Here is an 18,702-nt window from a genome sequence, read left to right as displayed (position 1 = left end):
AAAGAAAAATTATAGCTTGTGATACATTGTGACCAAATCACAAAGGCTTTCCTGAAAGACTTGCCAACACAAAGTTGAAAAGGGGAAGGTCAGCAAATTTGCATTGTGGCACTTAATTGGAAAGGTAAACATGATAATTATGTCATTTTATCTATCCTTCCAGATATGCTAGGCAAATTCAGGTCAGTGCTGGCCTGGTCCAAAAACCTCTCTCCATCTTTGAGTACAATCTAGATATGGGAGGTATACTGTAGATTTAATGATTAAATGACCAGGAGATGAACCTCTGCTTGGCAACCAAAAGATTAAGGTACCTGTACAAAAAAATGGCCATCTATTTTGTTCAGTTGGCAAACTACAATTCATATGCCATTTAGAGATCTGCAGGAAGACCCATCTTCCTGCAGGACCCCCCCCCCCCCCCCCCCCCAGTTTATGCAGCAAAGATGGAAAGAGGCATGACTCTACTATTGTCTACTACTGTTACTATTGTCTCCCACAACCTGCATTGCACCACCTCATTCCATAAACCATGTTGAACATCCCCTGCTTCACACTGCCTCATTTCATATTGTTGTTGATGGGAGATTTCTTGTTGCTGCTGAAGATTTTTTTTTTTAAAGTGGCTGGTGCTGGAATGTGAGTAGGGAAAAATGGCAATGCTGAGAGTTGGGGGTGGAGAAAGGGTTGACCCGGAGATGTGTGCACCTTTCTCTGAGAGAAAAAAAACGTGGGTTTATAACAGAAAGTAAGGATTTTTTTTTAAATTTTCCTTTTGAATAGTAAAAATTGGTATCAAATACAACCAAATAGATATTAAAGTGGACCTTTATGCCTAGTACACACGATCGGTTTTCCCGGCCATCAAAAGTCCACCGGGAAAACCGAGAACCTGCTTGGTTGCTTTTCCCCGTACACACCCAACATGAAAACTGCCATGACAGCTTCGGTTGGGAAAACCGGCTGTGTGTATGCTCCCTCGCAGTGTTTCCCATAGGAAAACTGGCGAACAAAAAACAGCCCAGAATTGCGGACGGAAAAAAAGAGTACAAGGGGCTAATCCACAAAAGTGATACGCCGTCGTATCCCTGTTTCTATCTATGGAACCGATCCACAGAATCAGTTTCACATAGATAGACAGAAGATCCGACATGTGTAAGGGACTTACACTGTTGGATCTTAGGATGCAGAACCTCGGCCGCCGCTGGGGGCATTTCGAGTCGAAATGCCGCGTCGGGTATGCAAATTAGCACTTACGGAGATCCACGAAGCTTTTCAGCTTCGTTTTTTCTCCGTAAGTATTAGTTTGCTATCGCAAAATTAGGGCTGCTTTTACAAGGTGTAAAGTTAGTACACCATGTAAAAGTAGACCCTTCTTTCCCGCGACGGTGTCTTTTTTTTTTTTAAATTGTTTTTTCCCGCCGCAACTCGTATTTTTTTTTTACGCCCGTCGCGATTCTCAAAACCCGGCGCAACGTAAAACCGTGCAAAGCACGTCGGGGAAAATGACGTCGGGAGCATGCGCAGTACGTCCGGCACGGGAGCGCGCCTAATTTAAATGGGACTCGCCCCATTAAATTAGGAACGCCTTGCACCGGACGATTTTAAGTTACACCGCTGCAAATTTCCAGGTAAGTGCTTTGTGGATCGGCACTACCTTGTGTAATTTGCAGAGGTGTAACTTAAATGACAAAAGTTACGTTGCGCCGGGTGTTTGTGGATCTGGCCCCAAGTTCTTATTTTTTTACTCACAGTTTTCCCGTCGGGAAAACTGCTATGGAGCATACACACGTCTGGTTTTCCCAACCAAATGCAAACATGGTAGTTTTCCCATCGGGATAACCGGTGGTGTGTACGAAACATAAGTCATTTTGCAAACTTTCCATCTATTAAATCTTCTGCCCTTGTTGTTTTAACTTTGGATAGTAAAACATATTTTTTTTACAGCCCACTTCCTGTTTCTTGTCTGGTCATTAGCCTGCACAGCTCTCTCTCACTCTCGTGAGAGTTTGCCAGGAAGGGAGAGGGGCGAGTCATGAGAGGGCCGATGAAAGCTGCAGAGCTGGAGGTGTGTCTGTGTAAATCTAGGAAGTGAAAGTAGTGATTAAGTATGTGTATGTATATAGTGCCCAGTAGTCCGGTTAGATAATTAATATCTTAGATGTTAGTATGATGACTATAAATTACGTTGTTCCGAAGCAACTCACACCAGGTTCTCCAGAGAACGCAAATTTAATTAACTTCCAATAACATACAAAGTCCAAAGTCCACAGACGATGCAAAGAATCCAACAGAGTATTTCAGAATCCCATCTTTTCCTAGACCTGTGCAATATTCTCCTTAGAGTGACAAGACTACTCTTGAATGCCAGCTTGACTGCTTCAAATATTGGACTCACACTGGAGGGGGGGGGGGGTCAACCAAATGTTGCCATTGAATGAATACCCCACAAGTCTAATTACCATCAATAAATACTTCCTTATGTTTGTAAGGAAATAGTAGGCCATCTCACACACCTAGGTCGTCTTAGATAAGATTAACACATCAAAAAATCCTCTGTACCTTTTGATATGTGTCGTTTGGCCACAAGATTTGGTCAGCAAACACCCTCTGATGTCTAACCTTGAATTCCTGTATGTCACACATATATACTGTGCCTTACATATACCACAATATTTTACAATACCTACATATCTATATTAATATTACAACAGTGAACAGGCAGCATCTTCAGCTGCCCACAGTTAAAATGGCTGCAGCCAGACTTAGTGGAGGAAGATTTCTGCAGCATATTTGGCAAATACAGAATCACTGTATATATAAAATAATATGAAAAGTGGTTGAAGAGACGCTTTAGAATGGCAAAGATGTTTTTATTACAAATCATGTGAGCAGACGGTAGTTCCTCTTTAAAGACAACCAATAGAAAGATCTGTCTGTCTCAAAATAATTGGGGTACAGTGTTGCATGACTTAGTAAATGTCGATCAGAATTTTTAGCAGCACAGAAAACTTAAAAATGACCCGAACATGAAGATGGTTAAGAACATTTGATTTAGATTTTTCCCCATTCATACAACAGCCACAGTTTTATATGTAGCGGTACCCCCGTAGGGGCTGCTAAATGATGTGGCCCACTTGTCACCCTGCCCAGCCCGGCATTCAATTCTCAGTCACTCTAAGACAATGAACAGTCCGTGTGCTTGTTTTGGTTTGTTTTATTGAGGGAATTTAACTTGGATGGGGTAAGGAGAATATGTGATGTCTGGTGAATTGCAGATCAATTGGTGAATTGTAGAACAATCAATTGGGACGAACTATGTACACTCCCTGTACACATCACTACTTCTGTCTCCTCCAGCACTTTCCTTGCTTGTAGACTATTCCTCTTCCTTCCTCCTGCACAATTCTTGACTCTCAGGATCAGCTAGCACATGTAAGGTTAGGCCTGGCACTGGCTCAACCAGGTAGGGACCGCAGGTCCCTATAGTGTAGCAAGAAAATAGAAAGTCTATAGTGCTAGCTGTCCTACAGATGGACTACTGCTCCCAGTCACCCCTCTTCAGACCCTGCCAGCCCCCCTGGCTGTAGCTGCCTGACTCCACTGCCCATGACACCACAGTCCTCTCCACTGGCTCTGCGCCCATCTCAGACTGCATGCTCCCAGTCCTCCCAGGCGTGCCTCCCCAGTCCTCCCGACTGTGCATGTCACTCACCAGCCCTCCTGGCTGCGACCAGATGTTTCTCTCCTTGAAGATTTGCCCAGCAATTCTAGCTTCTGCGCCTCCTGTCCAAAGCCTTCACGCTTTCTTGAAGGGCTCTGTCTGCACCCGAGCCCCAGGCCCAAGGTCACCCCCCCACCAGACTGGGGGAGCTCCCTCAAAGACCCCGACAGCCTAGCACTCCATCTTTAAACTCTGAACAACTCCAACAACTCCTCCCCAGCTGGGATGACTCTAGGTATTTCAGGAGGCCTGCCCCCTGCCAATCCAGGTTGGGGATTGGTCAGGGCTCATTAGAACACCCTAGGCAGCTCCACCTCTCCTCTACTCCTCTCCTTCTAGAATCCTCTAGAAGAAAGAGGGAGGTCTCAATGATGCTGCCTGTGAGTCACCAGCTGCTACTCTCTGATCCACTCCCAACCCATATAAACCAAAACAAACAGGCCTGTCTGCCAGCCAGGCCTACCTAAATTTACCTTACCTATACAAAAAAATCCAATTCTAGCACCTACCTAGGATGCTACATATACTTGTGTGAAAATCCCTAAAACTTATGAGTGTACACTAGTTTATTCTCACAGAATGAATGTAAATGCAGTTTCAACTGAAATATAGCTATTTTCCTCTTTTGATAAATAAACCCCATTAGTAACCTGGTGCAAAACAATATCATCAGATTGACAATCAGATCAGATGGCAATTATTCCTTTTACATTCTACTAAAATGTAGTGTTTCGCTTAGAGAAATTACAAATACTAATGGCTAAATTGCTTTGTCTAAACTTGAATTCACATTGAATCTAATCATCGTTCAGCAAAAAAATGTTTGTTGTGGACCACCAAGTAATTTGTGAACTGGTAAAGGGATTTTCTGGACCCCTCACCAGTTTACTTCATCCATGTAGAGTTACCGATATGTCGCTAGGAATTGGGCTTGAATGGTATGAGTCTAAGTTGAGGTTATAAACAGGTGATAATAGGAAATTACAGCCCTATTGAACAGGAGAACACTTTAGAATCAAGAGATTTTTTTGCCATTTACTTAATGGAAATGTCATATATTTTATTTTAGAAGTAAAGATAATCATATATTTAGAACCTAAACATTTTTGGTTAAAAGAATATATGTTACCCCTCTTTCCAGAATTGTCCCATTGTCTCTATTTTTGGATATTAACAAGGTTGACTCAGCTAATCATCAAAGAGCAAGGAGAAATAAATCAAACAGACCAAGGATGTAATTTCTAGAAGCTTCTAGGTCATGGACACTTACAATATCAATTACCGATAGAAAAATCACCTCTACATCAGAATCATACAATCATCTGATCTGTATGAACCAGATGTAATCTACATTGGTATTTTTTGTCCTGTCTCAAAGTTGCATGTAATGTCCATCTTGAAGTTGGCAATTATATCCCTTTTTTGTCCAATTTCAGAGACATGAGGGGATTCACCCACGTCTGTCCTTTGTGACAAAAAATTATTAGTCAGCAGTGTATTTTTCTCTATTCTTCTAGAATTCTGAATGTGATCTTCTGGTTGCATCTTCTTTACTTCGTAGATAACTGCTACTTTTTCACACTTTGCAGGTAAATCTTTCTCTGGCTGAAAACAGCACATCATAGTCCGTAGATCTTGTCGAAACTTTGGGCTCAAGCCTAGGTATATTATGGGATTGTAGAAGCTTGCTGACTTGGCAAGCAGTGTGGCCACTACACTGGTAAGTGCTGGTACCTGATAGCCACAAGCTGACCACATAGAAATAACAGCGTAAGGAGACCAGGCAAGGAGGAATGCTGTGCAGATAACAAAGGATATCTAAGAAATGAAGGCAACAAAGCAAAAATTAGTTTTAGTGATAATACAGATCAAAGGTTTTAGAAAGCTGTATAACATTAATTAACAATCTTGAGCTAAAACAATTTTGCCCCATGTGAAAGCGATTTTGCATGCTTTTATTCCACGAGGCTTAGTTCACACTGATGCGACCATTGCTCTGACTTTGGAGCACTTGTCGCAATAGAAATCGTACCCCAGTTGGACACCATTCTGTACAATGGACCCATTCTAATCAGTGTGACTTGAGTCGCTCCGACTTAGAAGAAGGTTCCTGCACTACTTTTGGTACGACTTGCATTGACTCCTGTTAAAGAAATCGCATGCAAGTCATGCTGTGGTCCGACTACAAAGTTGCATGACTTTGAATTCATTGGCAGTGTGAACCCGGGCTGAGATATAGCAGTTCTGCTTTGTCCTTTTTAGGGGAAAATTGCACTACATACTTGTGCGCAACAGTGAGTGCACCAAAGGACCCATTATATTTACCTCTGTTTGCCTTAGCTACTACGACATTTAAAAAATTCCCATTATTAAAAAAATAAGACCTGCCAGTCATAAGTTCTGCATGCAGAAGAAATAAGTTATTTTCTGAGTGTATTTTGTACATCAATGAATACAGTTTTTTTTATATATATATATATATATACACACAGACACACACACATAAACATATACACATATACACACTGGGCTAGATTCAGAGAGATTTTGGCGGGCGTAGCGTATCTCAGATACACTACGCCGCTGTAAGTTAGAGCAGCAGGTCCTGTATTCACAAAGAAGTTGCGCTCTAACTTACGGCAGCGTAGTGTAACTGGGCCGGCGTAAGCCCGCCTAATTCAAAATAGGCTGGTTGGGGGCGTGTTCTATGCAAAATACTATTGACCCCACGTATTTGACGTTTCTAACGAACGGCGCATGCGCTGTCCGTGGACGTATCCCAGCGCGCATGCTCCAAATTACGCCGCAAAGACTCATTGGTTTTGATGTGAACATAACTTACGCCCAGCCCCATTCACGGACGACTTACGCAAACAACGTAAAACGTGGAAAATTTGACGCAGTTCCGACGCCCATACTTTACATTGGCTGCACCATCTTTACGCCTGAAAACGCCTTACGTAAACGGCGTATCTTTACTGCAACGGCCAGGCGTACGTTCGTGAATAGGTGTATCTAGCTGATTTACATATTCTAGGCGTAAATTAGCGTACACGCCCCTAGCGGCCAGCGTAAATATGCAGTTAAGATACGACGGCGTAGGAGACTTACGCCGGTCGTATCTTAGCAATATTTAAGCGTATTTCAGTTTGAGAATACGCTTAAATATATGACGGCGGGGATTCGGACTTACGACGGCGTATCTACTGATACGCCCGTCGTAAGTCTACATGAATCTGGCCCATTGTATATAATTTTGTTTTTTCATTGTATGGCAATCTTTGCTGCTCTGAGCACCACCTCACCCCTATGTAAACATGGTTTACTTTCAAGATAAGGACACCAGCTCAGAAACTAGCCTTGCAGCGCTGACATGCACCAGTCACTCACCCATGTCACTTCCCTGCTTTGCCACAGCACCTCCAGTCACCCCCTCCCCACAACACCACCCCCAACACAATGCCTATTCTCCACTTCCTCCACTCCACTACTCTCCACAGCACCTCTTGCCAACCTCTCCTCCATGATCAAAGCACCTTCCAGGCACCTTACCCCCTCCACCACCCACATCATTTACCCCTCAGCACATCACACCCATCCACTTCACTTCCCAGCTCACAGTCCCTTCCACCCCCACAACTCACCACTCTCCCGCCACCACAAAAGGACTGCACTTAGAAATTTTGATAAAATTCCCCATTTATAATAACTTATAGAACAGGTTAATGTTCTCACCCGTGTGATGTCTCTTTCCATGGTATGTTGCCGTTGACTGATCTCCCCTCCCTTGGAGTTCCTGTGACTTGCGTGAACAACTCTGATGATTGATACATAGCAGAAGACCATGATGGCCACAGGAATGAAGAATCCCCAAAGAAAAACGCCAATGACATAACATTTGTATGAGATGGAGCTTGTGGCTAAGGACCAGTCTATTTCACATGTGCCGTACCTGCGTTCTGCAAGGAGGAATACATTATAGAATGTAGAACCCATGATGTTCAAGTTATATAGCCCCTTTCTATAGATAACTGTATATTTTTCACCAATTTGTAATAAGACAGGTGTAATAAATCAGCTTGATGCCTTTGATATATTTCAACTTCATAACACTCAAATTAGTTAAGGTTTGTGAGCTTGGACACCAACTTTATTAACATCAGTCCACTAACCTGTGAAGCTGCCCCAGCCTAGAAGTGGAGCTCCAGCCCAGATGATAGATGAGATCCATATGATAAGGATTGTCACCAAGGCACAACTTTTGTCTGCTATATGAGCTGAGAAGAAAAATACATTGCACACATCCTTCTTGAAGGTAAACTGCAGGCAAAAAGCTAAATACAGTAGTAGAAAAACATATACACAGTATACTGTATGAGCTGTACCTCATAAAGGTTTTTGTTCACCCAGTCCTTAAGGTTTGTGACCTAACTCAGTGCTTCTCAACCTTTTTTCAGTCGAAGCACCTTTTTAAAACTGTGCACAATCTCAGGGCACAACAGTCTGAAAGCTTGTTCACAACATACATTGCCACGTGTTGCATTTTTAATGGGCTGCTGTATGTTCATGAAACAAGGTGTTGACGTGATTTTTAAAATTGCACCACACCAAAACTGCTTTTTAGCGGGCACGAAAGAATGCACATGCATTTGCAATGCACATTTCCCCCCAAAACCCTCTGGCTAGCACTAATCCCCCCTCAAATCCTCCCTCCTTGCACAAAACCTCTCATCACACCACATCCTTCACATCACTACAGATGACAGCAACAGGGAGTAGTACAGAGCCAGGAGGAGGTGTGGGCTGTGTTCTCTTCCCACAGCCCTCCAGCTCTTCTCCTTCCTGTTTGTATACAGAAAATGACACAGAACGCTCTCAGATCAGGACTACATAGGGTTTGATTACTGCCCCTATCCACAATTTCTGCTCTCGGGACAGGAGTAGTGTGTGGAGGAGAATGGTAGGCAGCAATCAAACCTTGTACAGTCTGATCTGAACGTGCTCTGTGTTAACTCCTGTTTACAGAGAAGAGGGAGGGTGAACAGCTCGCACCTCCTCCCGACTCTCTCCTACTCTCTGCTGCTATCTCTACTCCTGTCCGCAACCGAGAAAACTGTGTGGGTGCCTGATATGTCCTTAGCAACCAATGACATTAATGGTCGATAGGACGTGGGCAGGACATGGGCAGGACGTGGGCAGGTGGTCGATAGGATGTGGGCAGCATTCTGGTTTGCCAACAGGAAAAGATATAGCAGTAGAGAGGAGGTACAGGCTCGGCTTGCTTTTTCCTGTCTGTATATAGGAGTTAACCCAGGGCGCTCTCAGATCAGACTGTACAGGTTTGGGGCAGTTTTTTGTCCTATTGCCACAGCGCTGCAGTTGAGAAACACTGATTTAACTTTCCTAAAATGCAGTTAACTACAGTTAGGCCACCTCCCTACCCCTAGCATGTAAATGGACAGTGAAAGAGCATCAAAGGACCCATGAAGTCCTGTGTCTCTTCTCTCGGACTGCAAGCATGTAGGCAGGGCCAGATGTTTGGTACCCAAAGTGGAGAGAATGCCCACAAAGACCAATGAATGCAGCAAAGTGTATTAGCAGAACTTCACCGAAGGTCTTGCAACACAGGCTTAGCATTACAGAAAATACTCTAAATAGCTTATGATGCCAGGCAACATATGATGAAGGGGGTGGCTGGAAGGCGATCTGGCAACAAGGTACTTGGAGATGGAAAGAGCTCCTGGCTGGCGACACAGGCATGCATTCCCTACTCTGTATCTCCTCCACTGAAGTCTTTCCCTATGCTAAGCACACTGTCTGTAACCACTGGCTTCCTGTCCTGACCTAGCCACACAAATTCACACCAGCTGCAGAGGAACAGTGCTATTTATTAGCACTGTACACACTAAAGATGGCCACCAGGGTCTCCCAATGATGCCTATGGAGGCCTCAGAGGAACAAAAGTTCCTCCTGTTGTCCACTATCTCTGCATGTCGGTGGATTTCACAATGCCACCTGCACAGGGAGGCCATACTACTCTTGTGTACAAGCATGGTTCTTGTAAGCATATGTACATACAGCAGAGCCTGATTGGCTTTTAATTCTGCCACTCCCTCTTTCAAGTTCTAGTGTGTAGGAAGCTGATAATAAAACACATTTTGTTATTAGTCTCCTCTACACTAGAGTGTGAAATAAAATCAGAGTAAGCTATTTCAGTAAAGGAGAAGAGTCTGTACAACTATGCAAGAATAAAGGTAAGACTGGAGTTCACCTATGCTATATCCTATGTAGGCTGCTAGCTTTAGTAGAATACCAGGTTGTGTGTTGAATTCAGTCATTCAAATCTATAGTAGATACTAAACAAGATAATCCAAGAACATCAAAGTGCGCCTGATGAAATACAGTTAAGTGGTTTTGAAGTGAAAGTGGTGACATACCTCTGTGTGGCAGACATCCCTTTACATAACGTAGAAGGCTGATTGCTGTAAGAGTGCTAATGCTAATCAAACCAAAGAGGAGGATTAGAAAGCCATCAACCTAATAAAGCGGGACAGATAATTAGGACAGATTGCTAAGGATTCAAAAAAAGCAGTTTTTAAGGTTTGGATTTCTGTAGGACTACATTCACTTGTTTTACAATGACGGGATTAGGAAAACTGAAAGGCAGATGGCAGGGGCAGCTTAATGCAGTTCCAGCTCAAATCTATGGTCTATGATCCTTCTATGTACTGTATAATCCATTTGATTATCCTACAGATAGGAAATGTTTGTTATTTTTTACGTTATCGATCTGTTTAGTTCTGACAGATATAACTGTAAATTTATAAATTTAAGAATGTTATTAAAATACCCCCCCCCCCCAAAAAAAGTGATTGGTTATAAATGTATTACATTTAACGAGAACCCATTGGGGAGCCTTTCCCTCACTTCATTTTCCTGTGACACTTCTACAAGAAATTGAGGATGCAGTGGTCATTGGACAGGGACTTGAAAAATAAAATTCTGTATCCCGACTGGAGAAATTTTGAATCATTTTCTGTCCTAACAGGTACACAGATGCAAATACAAAACTGACAGAGGCACTTATTCTTCCTTACGCTATTCAAAACAAAGCAAAAAGTTTAAACTGGATTTGGCTTTTAACTAAGAATAAATAGCACAAGGGTCAAATAACGGATTGTCAAAACTGAATACGATTTTCTGTCCCTTACATTGCAAGTCCAGAGTGTGCTTATCAAGAATCCATCTTTGCCTAACCCATGGAACAGTTCCACTATTCCTCGGCTGTAGCCAAAAATGGAGATTCCTGCATCTGACACAGCGAGGTTAAATGTCAGCAGATCTTGAGAATCAATGTTTTTTCTGCGTCTATACATTAGGCAGATTATTGCTCCATTTCCCAGCCATGACAGCCAACCTAGAAACAGCAGAAAAACACAGGCAAGTATGGTTATACAGACATTTATGGCATATCATTTTTTGTTTTGTGCTCCTTATTTTATGTTCTTTTTTTTCTTTACTAAATATATATTGTCGTGCAAACGTTTTATGCAGGTGTGAAGAAATGCTGTAAAGTAAAAATGCTTTCAAAAATATATACTGTATTTCAATATCAAATCAATATTTGGTGTAACTACCCTTTGGCTTCAAACCAGCATCAATTGTTACACTTGCATACTCTGTACACTTGCACAAAGTCAGAGATTTCGTAGGATTAGATTCAAGTGTATGATCAGGTGCTAATGATCATCAACTTCATATAGTTACATAGTTGCATAGTAGGTGAGGTTGAAAAAAGACACAAGCCCATCAAGTCCAACCTATGTGTGTGATTATATGTCAGTATTACATTGTATATCCCTGTATGTTGTGGTCGTTCAGGTGCTTATCTAATAGTTTTTTGAAACCATCGTTGCCCCCCGCTGAAACCACTGCCTGCCTGTGGAAGGGAATTCCACATCCTTGCCACTCTTGAGTCTTGGAGAGTGGGAGAATTATCGCTTTATCTCTTGAGTTGAGTTAATCCCCATTTTAATGCATGCCAATATTCTGTTTTTATTTTTTAGCAGCAGCTTGGCATTGCATGCCATTGCTGAGCCTATCATCTACTAGGACCCCCAGGTCCTTTTCCATCCTAGATTCCCCCAGAGGTTCACCCCCACAGTGAATATATTGCATTCATATTTTTGCCAACCAAATGCATTATTTTATATTTTCCACATTAAACCTTATTTGCCATATAATTGCCCACCCCATTAATCTTCTTGCAAGGTTTCCACATCCTGCGGAGAAGTTATTGCCCTGCTTAGCTTAGAATCATCCGCAAATACAGAGATTGAACTGTTTACCCCATCCTCCACGTTGTTTATGAACAAATTAAATAGGATTGGTCCCAGCACAGAACCCTGGGTGACCCCACTTTCCACCCCTGACAATTCTGAGTACTCCCCATTTATCACCACCCTCTCGCCCTTGTAGCCAGTTTTTAATCCATGTACTCACCATATGGTGTATGCCAACGGACCTTACTTTGAACAGTGAATGTTTATGGGGAACTGTGTCAAATGCTTTTGCAGATACACCATGTCTACAGGCCTTCCTATATCTATATTGCAGCTCACCTCCTCATAGAAGGTTAATAGATTGGTTTGGCAACGATTCTTCGTGAATCCACAATGATTACTGCTAATGATACAGTTTTCATTACTAAAATCTTGTATATAGTCCCTTATCATCGCGTCCAAGAGCTTGCATAATATTGATGTTAGGCTAACTGTTCTTTAATTCCCAGGGATGTATTTTGGCCCCTTTTTAAATATTGGTGCTACATTGGCTTTTCTCCAATCAGCTGGTACCATTCTAGTCAGTAAAAATTAGGAACAATGGTCTGGCAATTACTTGACTGAGTTCCCTAAGGGCCCTCGGGTGCAAGCCATCTGGTCCCGGTGACATTAATGTTAAGTTTTCCAAGTCTGTTTATAATTCTGTCCTCTGTTAGCCATGAGGGTGCTTCCTGAGATGTGTCATGAGGATAAACACTGCAGTTTTGGTTACTCAAGCGCCTCAATCAACTTCTAACTTTAACTTGTTCAAATAAGCTTTGACAAAAATAAGATGAAATCTGATTGGTTTCTAAGCAGAGCTGCGCCAGATTTTTCACTTTCCAGTTTTAGTAAATCAACCCTGCAGTCATTAACTGAAAGAGAAACAGCGGTGTAGGTGGCTTAAAACAGGGTAAGGAACAACCAGACTCTGCTACTAAGGTGAGGTTGTGGAAGACAGTTTCAAGTCACATATCATACACCATGGAAAGACTGAGCACAGTAACAAGACACAAAGCAGTTATCCTGCATGAAGAAGCACAAAGAAATGGGAAATGTTGAGGACTGTAGTCACCATGGTTGGCCAATGAAACTGAAAGTATAACTAAAGGCAAAACTGTGTTCTTTAGTTATGAATAGAGTAGATAGGGATTGTTTTTTTTTTTTTTTTAGCTGTCCGTGCCTCAAGTAGGGAGATTCACCCTCTTTATTTGTCCTGTTTACCATTAGCATTGAAAGTGAAAGTAAAAGAAAATCCTAAATTTTGGGTTGTCCCCAGAAAAATAATAGAAAGGAAAGCTTCCAATGAGGACACTATTTGTGGTGGTCTAGGGGTCCCCAAGAGATTAATTTACATTTCAGGGATTTCCTCTCACTTTCTGTTTTGGCTGTAGGACAGGAAGTGAAGGTAATTCTCCCCAGTGGGACGCAGATGACAAAAAATAAACCGGGGTTGTTACCTATAGTTCTACTTTAGTGCAGCAGATGAAAGACACGTCATGCTTACTTCCATTTGACATCAGAAGATGTCCAGTAGTGCCATCAGCACAGAACTGGTGGAAACCAGTGGTACACCTATCTACTGTCCAGAGAAGTCTGGGCAGAAGTGATCTTAATGAAAGAATTGCATCAAAAAGCCATACCTCCAAAAGGGGAAACAAAGCTAAGCAACTCAATTATGTACAGTATATATTATATATACAGTCAGGTCCATAAATATTGGGACATCAACACAATTCTAATCTTTTTGGCTCTATACACCACCACAATGGATTTGAAATTAAACAAACAAGATGTGCTTTAGCTGCAGACGTTCAGCTTTAATTTGAAGGTATTTACATCCAAATCAGGTGAACGGTGTAGGAATTACAACAGTTTGTATATGTGCCTCACACTTTTTAAGGGACCAAAAATAATGGGACAGATTAACAATTATAAATCAAACTTTCACTTTTTAATACTTGGTTGCAAATCCTTTGCAGTCAAATACAGCCTGAAGTCTGCAACGCATAGACATCGCCAGACGCTGGGTTTCATCCCTGGTGATGCTCTGCCAGGCCTCTACTGACTTCAGTTCCTGCTTGTTCTTGGGTCATTTTCCCTTCAGTTTTGACTTCAGCAAGTGAAATGCATGCTCAATCGGATTTGGGTCAGGTGATTGACTTGGCCATTATATATATATATATATATATATATATATATATATATATATATAATATATACTGTATATGGGCACTAAAGATTTCTGTAAGTGACTGTATCTTGGGTTGTGCAGAAAAATCCCAACCTGCATTAGTCTTTTCCTCTGTAAAATTAAAGGGTCACTAAAGGAAAAAAATGTTTTTGCTGAAATGACTGTTTACAGGGTATAGAGACATAATAGTTAACCGATTCCTTTTAAAAACGATTAAAAATAGATAAAAATCAATCATATAATGTGCCTGCAGTTTCGTTTTTGCATTTAGTTTCGTTTTAGCATGTTATGCTGTATATGTGCTAGACAGAGCCATAGAGCAGTATTGGTTTGAAAACGAAACTAAAATCTCCCAGTACTGTGGTGATCAGGAAACAGACAACCAGGAAGTGTCCAAAACAGAGGAGAATTACAGCAACATCAGAGCAAAAACGAACAATGAGGACATGAAACCAGGACTGCAGTAAGGTAAAGGAAGCTATTTAGCTAAAAAAAAAATCCTTTAGTGACCCTTTAATGCTGAGAATATATACATAGACATGCTAGTTGTTAGGTAATCCTTCCAATTCTAGAAGAATATAATATAATTACAGGTATTTATGTAGCACCAACAATTTATGCAGCACTTCACATATATATTATACATTCACATCAGTCCCTACGCTCAAGTTACTTTCAATCTAAGGTCCCTAACTCACATTTACACATACTGGGCCACTTTTGACTGTATCCAATTAACCTACCTGCATGTCTTTGGAGTGGGGGAGGAAACCGGAGTACCCTGAGAAACCCATGCAGCCACAGAAAGAACATGCAAACTCCAGGCAGGTAGTGCCGTGGTTGTGAAATGAACCAATGACCCTAGTGCTGCCAGGTGGAAGTGCTAATATCTATGTATATATTTGCACTTTGGTTATAACTTCCCAAGCAGTAATAAAAGAGGCTACTCTATTCAAACGCAATGATACAATTCTATGCTTATGGCTTAATTTTTTACCTTTTTTTGTAAGAGAGGAAGATAGAGCAGTCAAAAAAATTGTTATGTTGTATTTCTTACCTAGGAGCAACAGGTAGACACCTATCACTGTCTCCCCATCATTAAAGTCTCGGACACCACTGGAACTGTTGGTCTGCAGGAAGGAGCTGTCTTTCAGGACCACACTCATGATCTTTCCTTGTGCTTTCAGCACTGGTGACTGTGAGTTGCATTCAAGGATTCCAGGAAGAGGTGAGCGCTCTACAATCAGTGACTGATCCCAGTCTTGCAGCCCTGACATACAGTTACGGCATTTACCTAAAATTACACTGTAAGCCAAAATTTAATCTGCTGAAATCTTCTGTGGAATTAACTTTCAGCACAAAGGCTAATCTAATTGTGTCTAAAAAGTATAACCCACCAATGAATGAAGGTAATTTATTAACTAAACCATGGTTATAGTGAAGAGACCCCAACAACTTGCTCCCCAGTAAAAGAACAGTGTCATTTGTTCCTAACAACGTTCTGAAGAAGACAGCTTGAACCTAGAATAAAAAAAAAAGTGATAAACCAAACACTGAATATAAGCAAGAACTTTGGGGCAGATCCTCAAAGAAATTACGCAGCGTATCTCTTCATACGCCGTGTAATTTCGAATTTTGCGCGTTGTATCTTTGTTTTGGTATCCACAAAACAAGATACGACGGCATCTGTGTTAGATCCGTCTTTGTACGCCGTCTGATCTTAGATGCAATTTTTCGGCGCCCGCTAGGTGGCGTTCACGTCGTAATCCGCGTTGAGTATGCAAATTAGCTATTTCCGAAGATCCACGAACGTTACGACCGGCCGTCGCATTTTTTACGTCATTTCCGTTCGGCTTTTTCCGGCGTATAATTAAAGCTGCTCTATGGTGGCGTACTCAATGTTAAGTATGGCCGTCGTTCCCGCGTCTAATATTTAAAATTTTACGTTGTTTGCGTAAGTCGTCCGTGAATGGGGCTTCGACGCCGTTTACGTTCACGTTGAAAACAATGACGTCCTTGCGACGTCATTTGGAGCAATGCACCCTGGGAGTTTTTACGGACGGCGCATGCGCAGTTCGTTCGGCGCGGGGACGCGCTTCATTTAAATGAAACACGCCCCCTACCCGCCCAATTTGAATTCCGCCGCGAGAGATACACTACGCCTCTGTAACTTACGGCGCAAATTCATTGAGGATTCAAACCTAAGCCAGGTACGTTACAGCGGCGTAGCGTATCTTACATCTGCGCCGGGCGCAGTGTATGTATGTGGATCTGCCCCTTTCTGTTTTATTCTCAAATATGCCTGTCAAAAAAAGTGATCTCCTTTTAATGGTGTTGTGCTTCCATATATCCCTTTATGTATAGGCTGATACATTTTTCGTTTTAAAGTGATATTAACCGCTTGCCAGCCGCCGCAGTTTTACGTCGGCAGGTCGGCTCGCCTGCGCGAGATCACGTAATATTACGTTATCTTGGGAATCAGCCAACAGGGGCGCGTGCGCCCCCAGCTCGCCCCTGGTCCCGATGTGTGTGCCCGGCGGGCGCGATCACCTCTTCGCACATACGCGATCGCTCGTTACAGAGTGACAACTGGGAGCTGTGTGTGTAAACACACAGCTCCCGGTCCTGTCAGGGGGAGAAATGCCTGATCGTCTGTTCATACAATGTATGAACAGCGATCAGTCATTTTCCCAAGTCAATCCCACCCCCCTTCAGTTAGAACACACACACAGGGAACATAATTAACCCCTTCCTCGCCCCCTAGTGTTAACCCCTTCCCTGCCAGTGGCATTTTTATAGTAATCAATGCATTTTTATAGCACTGATCGCTATAAAAATGACAATGGTCCCCAAAATGTGTCAAAAGTGTCCGCCATTAGGTCGCAGTACCGATAAAAATCGCTGGTCACCGCCATTACTAGTAAAAAAAAAAATAATTAATAAAAATGCCATAAAACTATGCCCTATTTTGTAGACGCTATAACTTTTGCGCAAACCAATCAATAAATGCTTATTGCGATTTTTTTACGAAAAATATGTAGAAGAATACGTATCGGCCTAAACTGAGGAAAAAAAACGTTTTTTTTATATATTTTCGGGGATATTTATTACAGCAAAAGGTAAAAAATATTCTTTTTTTTTCAAAATTGTCGCTCTATTTTTGTTTAAAAAAATAAAAACTGCAGAGGTGATCAAATACCACCAAAAGAAAGCTCTATTTGTGGGGAAAAAAGGACGCCAATTTTGTTTGGGAGCCCCGTCGCACGTCCGCGCAATTGTCAGTTAAAGCGACGCAGTGCCAAATCGCAAAAAGTGGCCCGGTCATTGACCAGCAATATGGTCCGGGGCTGAAGTGGTTAAAGTGGAGTTCCACCCATAAATATAACATTACATCAGTAGTTTTAAAAAAATGTCATTAGTCCATTGAGAATTTTTTTTTTTTTAGATGCCTTCAGAGTGTTGTTGCTAGGCAGAATAGTTAATCTTCCCTCTTCCTGCACCTAGGTGCTTAAGCTTCACCGCACAGACTTCTGGGAATGTAGTGGGTGTAACTTTCCAGGAGTCTGTGCACTCCCCAGTCTCGAAGAATCATGTGACTTGAACAGTACAGGTGCTGAAACCTGATCTGAAAACTATTACATTGCTTGTGCAGCACTGAGCATGTGCGAGATCTGCAAGGCTGAAATCCAGGAAGTCATACAGTCTGGCTTCATTATGCCCACACTTAAGATGGCCCCAGTCAATTTCTATTTTATAAAGTGTCTAAATGCTGTAACAACCTAACAAAACGGACCTTAGTTTACAGACTAACTTTACTAGAATACATTAAGCTTGTGTATTACAGGGGTATTTATATTTAAAAAGTGAAATTGTGGCAGGAACTCCGCTTTAAAGTCTTGTTTTTTCTTGTCTAAAAATAACAAACATGTCATACTTACCAAGTGGTTTTGCACAGAGCAACCCAGATCCTCCTTTTCTCGGGACCCTCACCGGAACTCTTGGCCCCTCTCTCCTGCCCCCACAACAAGCAGCCTCAATGCTGTTGTCTCAGCCAATGAGGCGAGAGAGTCCTGGCCAGCCATGGCTCTCGTGCAACATTTCTGGATTGAGGATTGAGGTAAGTATTAGGGGGGGGGGGCTGCTGCATAGAAAAGGTGTTTTAACTTAATGCATAGAACGCATTAAGATAAAAAACCTTCTTAATTTAGAACCACTTTAAAAGTGGTTGTAAATCTCAGATATTAAATATGAACAAAGCATATCCCTCTATAGTGTGTACTTGTCTTAGTTAAGAGCACTAAGTGTAATTTCTGTCTGTCGCTTCATTCCTCTGCTATCAGCAAGAATCGCTTTAGAAAAGTTTTCCTGACACCAAAAGAAAAAGGTGACAAGGGAGGGATCTCTAGCTTGTTGACAGCCTCGTCTCTGTTCCTATGTGCTGTGCGAGAGGGGTGTGTCCCTTC

At 42.0% G+C, this 18,702-nt stretch overlaps 1 protein-coding gene across 1 annotated transcript; it reads right to left on the bottom strand.

The window, feature by feature from the left end:
• Positions 1-4,763: 4,763 nt before the first annotated feature.
• Positions 4,764-15,553, bottom strand: LOC120920566 (opsin-5-like). Its single transcript, XM_040332710.1, has 6 exons — positions 15,297-15,553; positions 10,936-11,141; positions 10,162-10,261; positions 7,897-8,001; positions 7,460-7,683; positions 4,764-5,542 (listed from the first exon to the last, which is right to left on the bottom strand). The coding sequence occupies exons 1-6, from the start codon at positions 15,514-15,516 to the stop codon at positions 5,072-5,074; spliced, it is 1,326 nt and encodes a 441-aa protein (XP_040188644.1). The 5' UTR covers positions 15,517-15,553; the 3' UTR covers positions 4,764-5,071.
• Between the last annotated feature and the right edge of the window lie 3,149 nt (positions 15,554-18,702).

Source organism: Rana temporaria, chromosome 13 (assembly GCF_905171775.1).
Source record: "Rana temporaria chromosome 13, aRanTem1.1, whole genome shotgun sequence".
In the NCBI taxonomy this organism is placed as follows: Eukaryota; Metazoa; Chordata; class Amphibia; order Anura; family Ranidae; genus Rana; species Rana temporaria.
This window is presented reverse-complemented; position numbering and strand designations above follow the sequence as displayed.

Bases quoted from the DNA above. Each gene is read 5' to 3' on its own strand.
- LOC120920566 (XM_040332710.1), bottom strand. From the start codon at position 15,516: ATGTCAGGGCTGCAAGACTGGGATCAGTCACTGATTGTAGAGCGCTCA. The intron at 11,142-15,296 runs GTAAGAAATACA...TGCTGTTTCTAG, and splicing joins TGTCTACCTGTTGCTCCTAG to GTTGGCTGTCATGGCTGGGA. The intron at 7,684-7,896 runs GTTAGTGGACTG...TCCTCCTTGCAG, and splicing joins AGGCTGGGGCAGCTTCACAG to AACGCAGGTACGGCACATGT.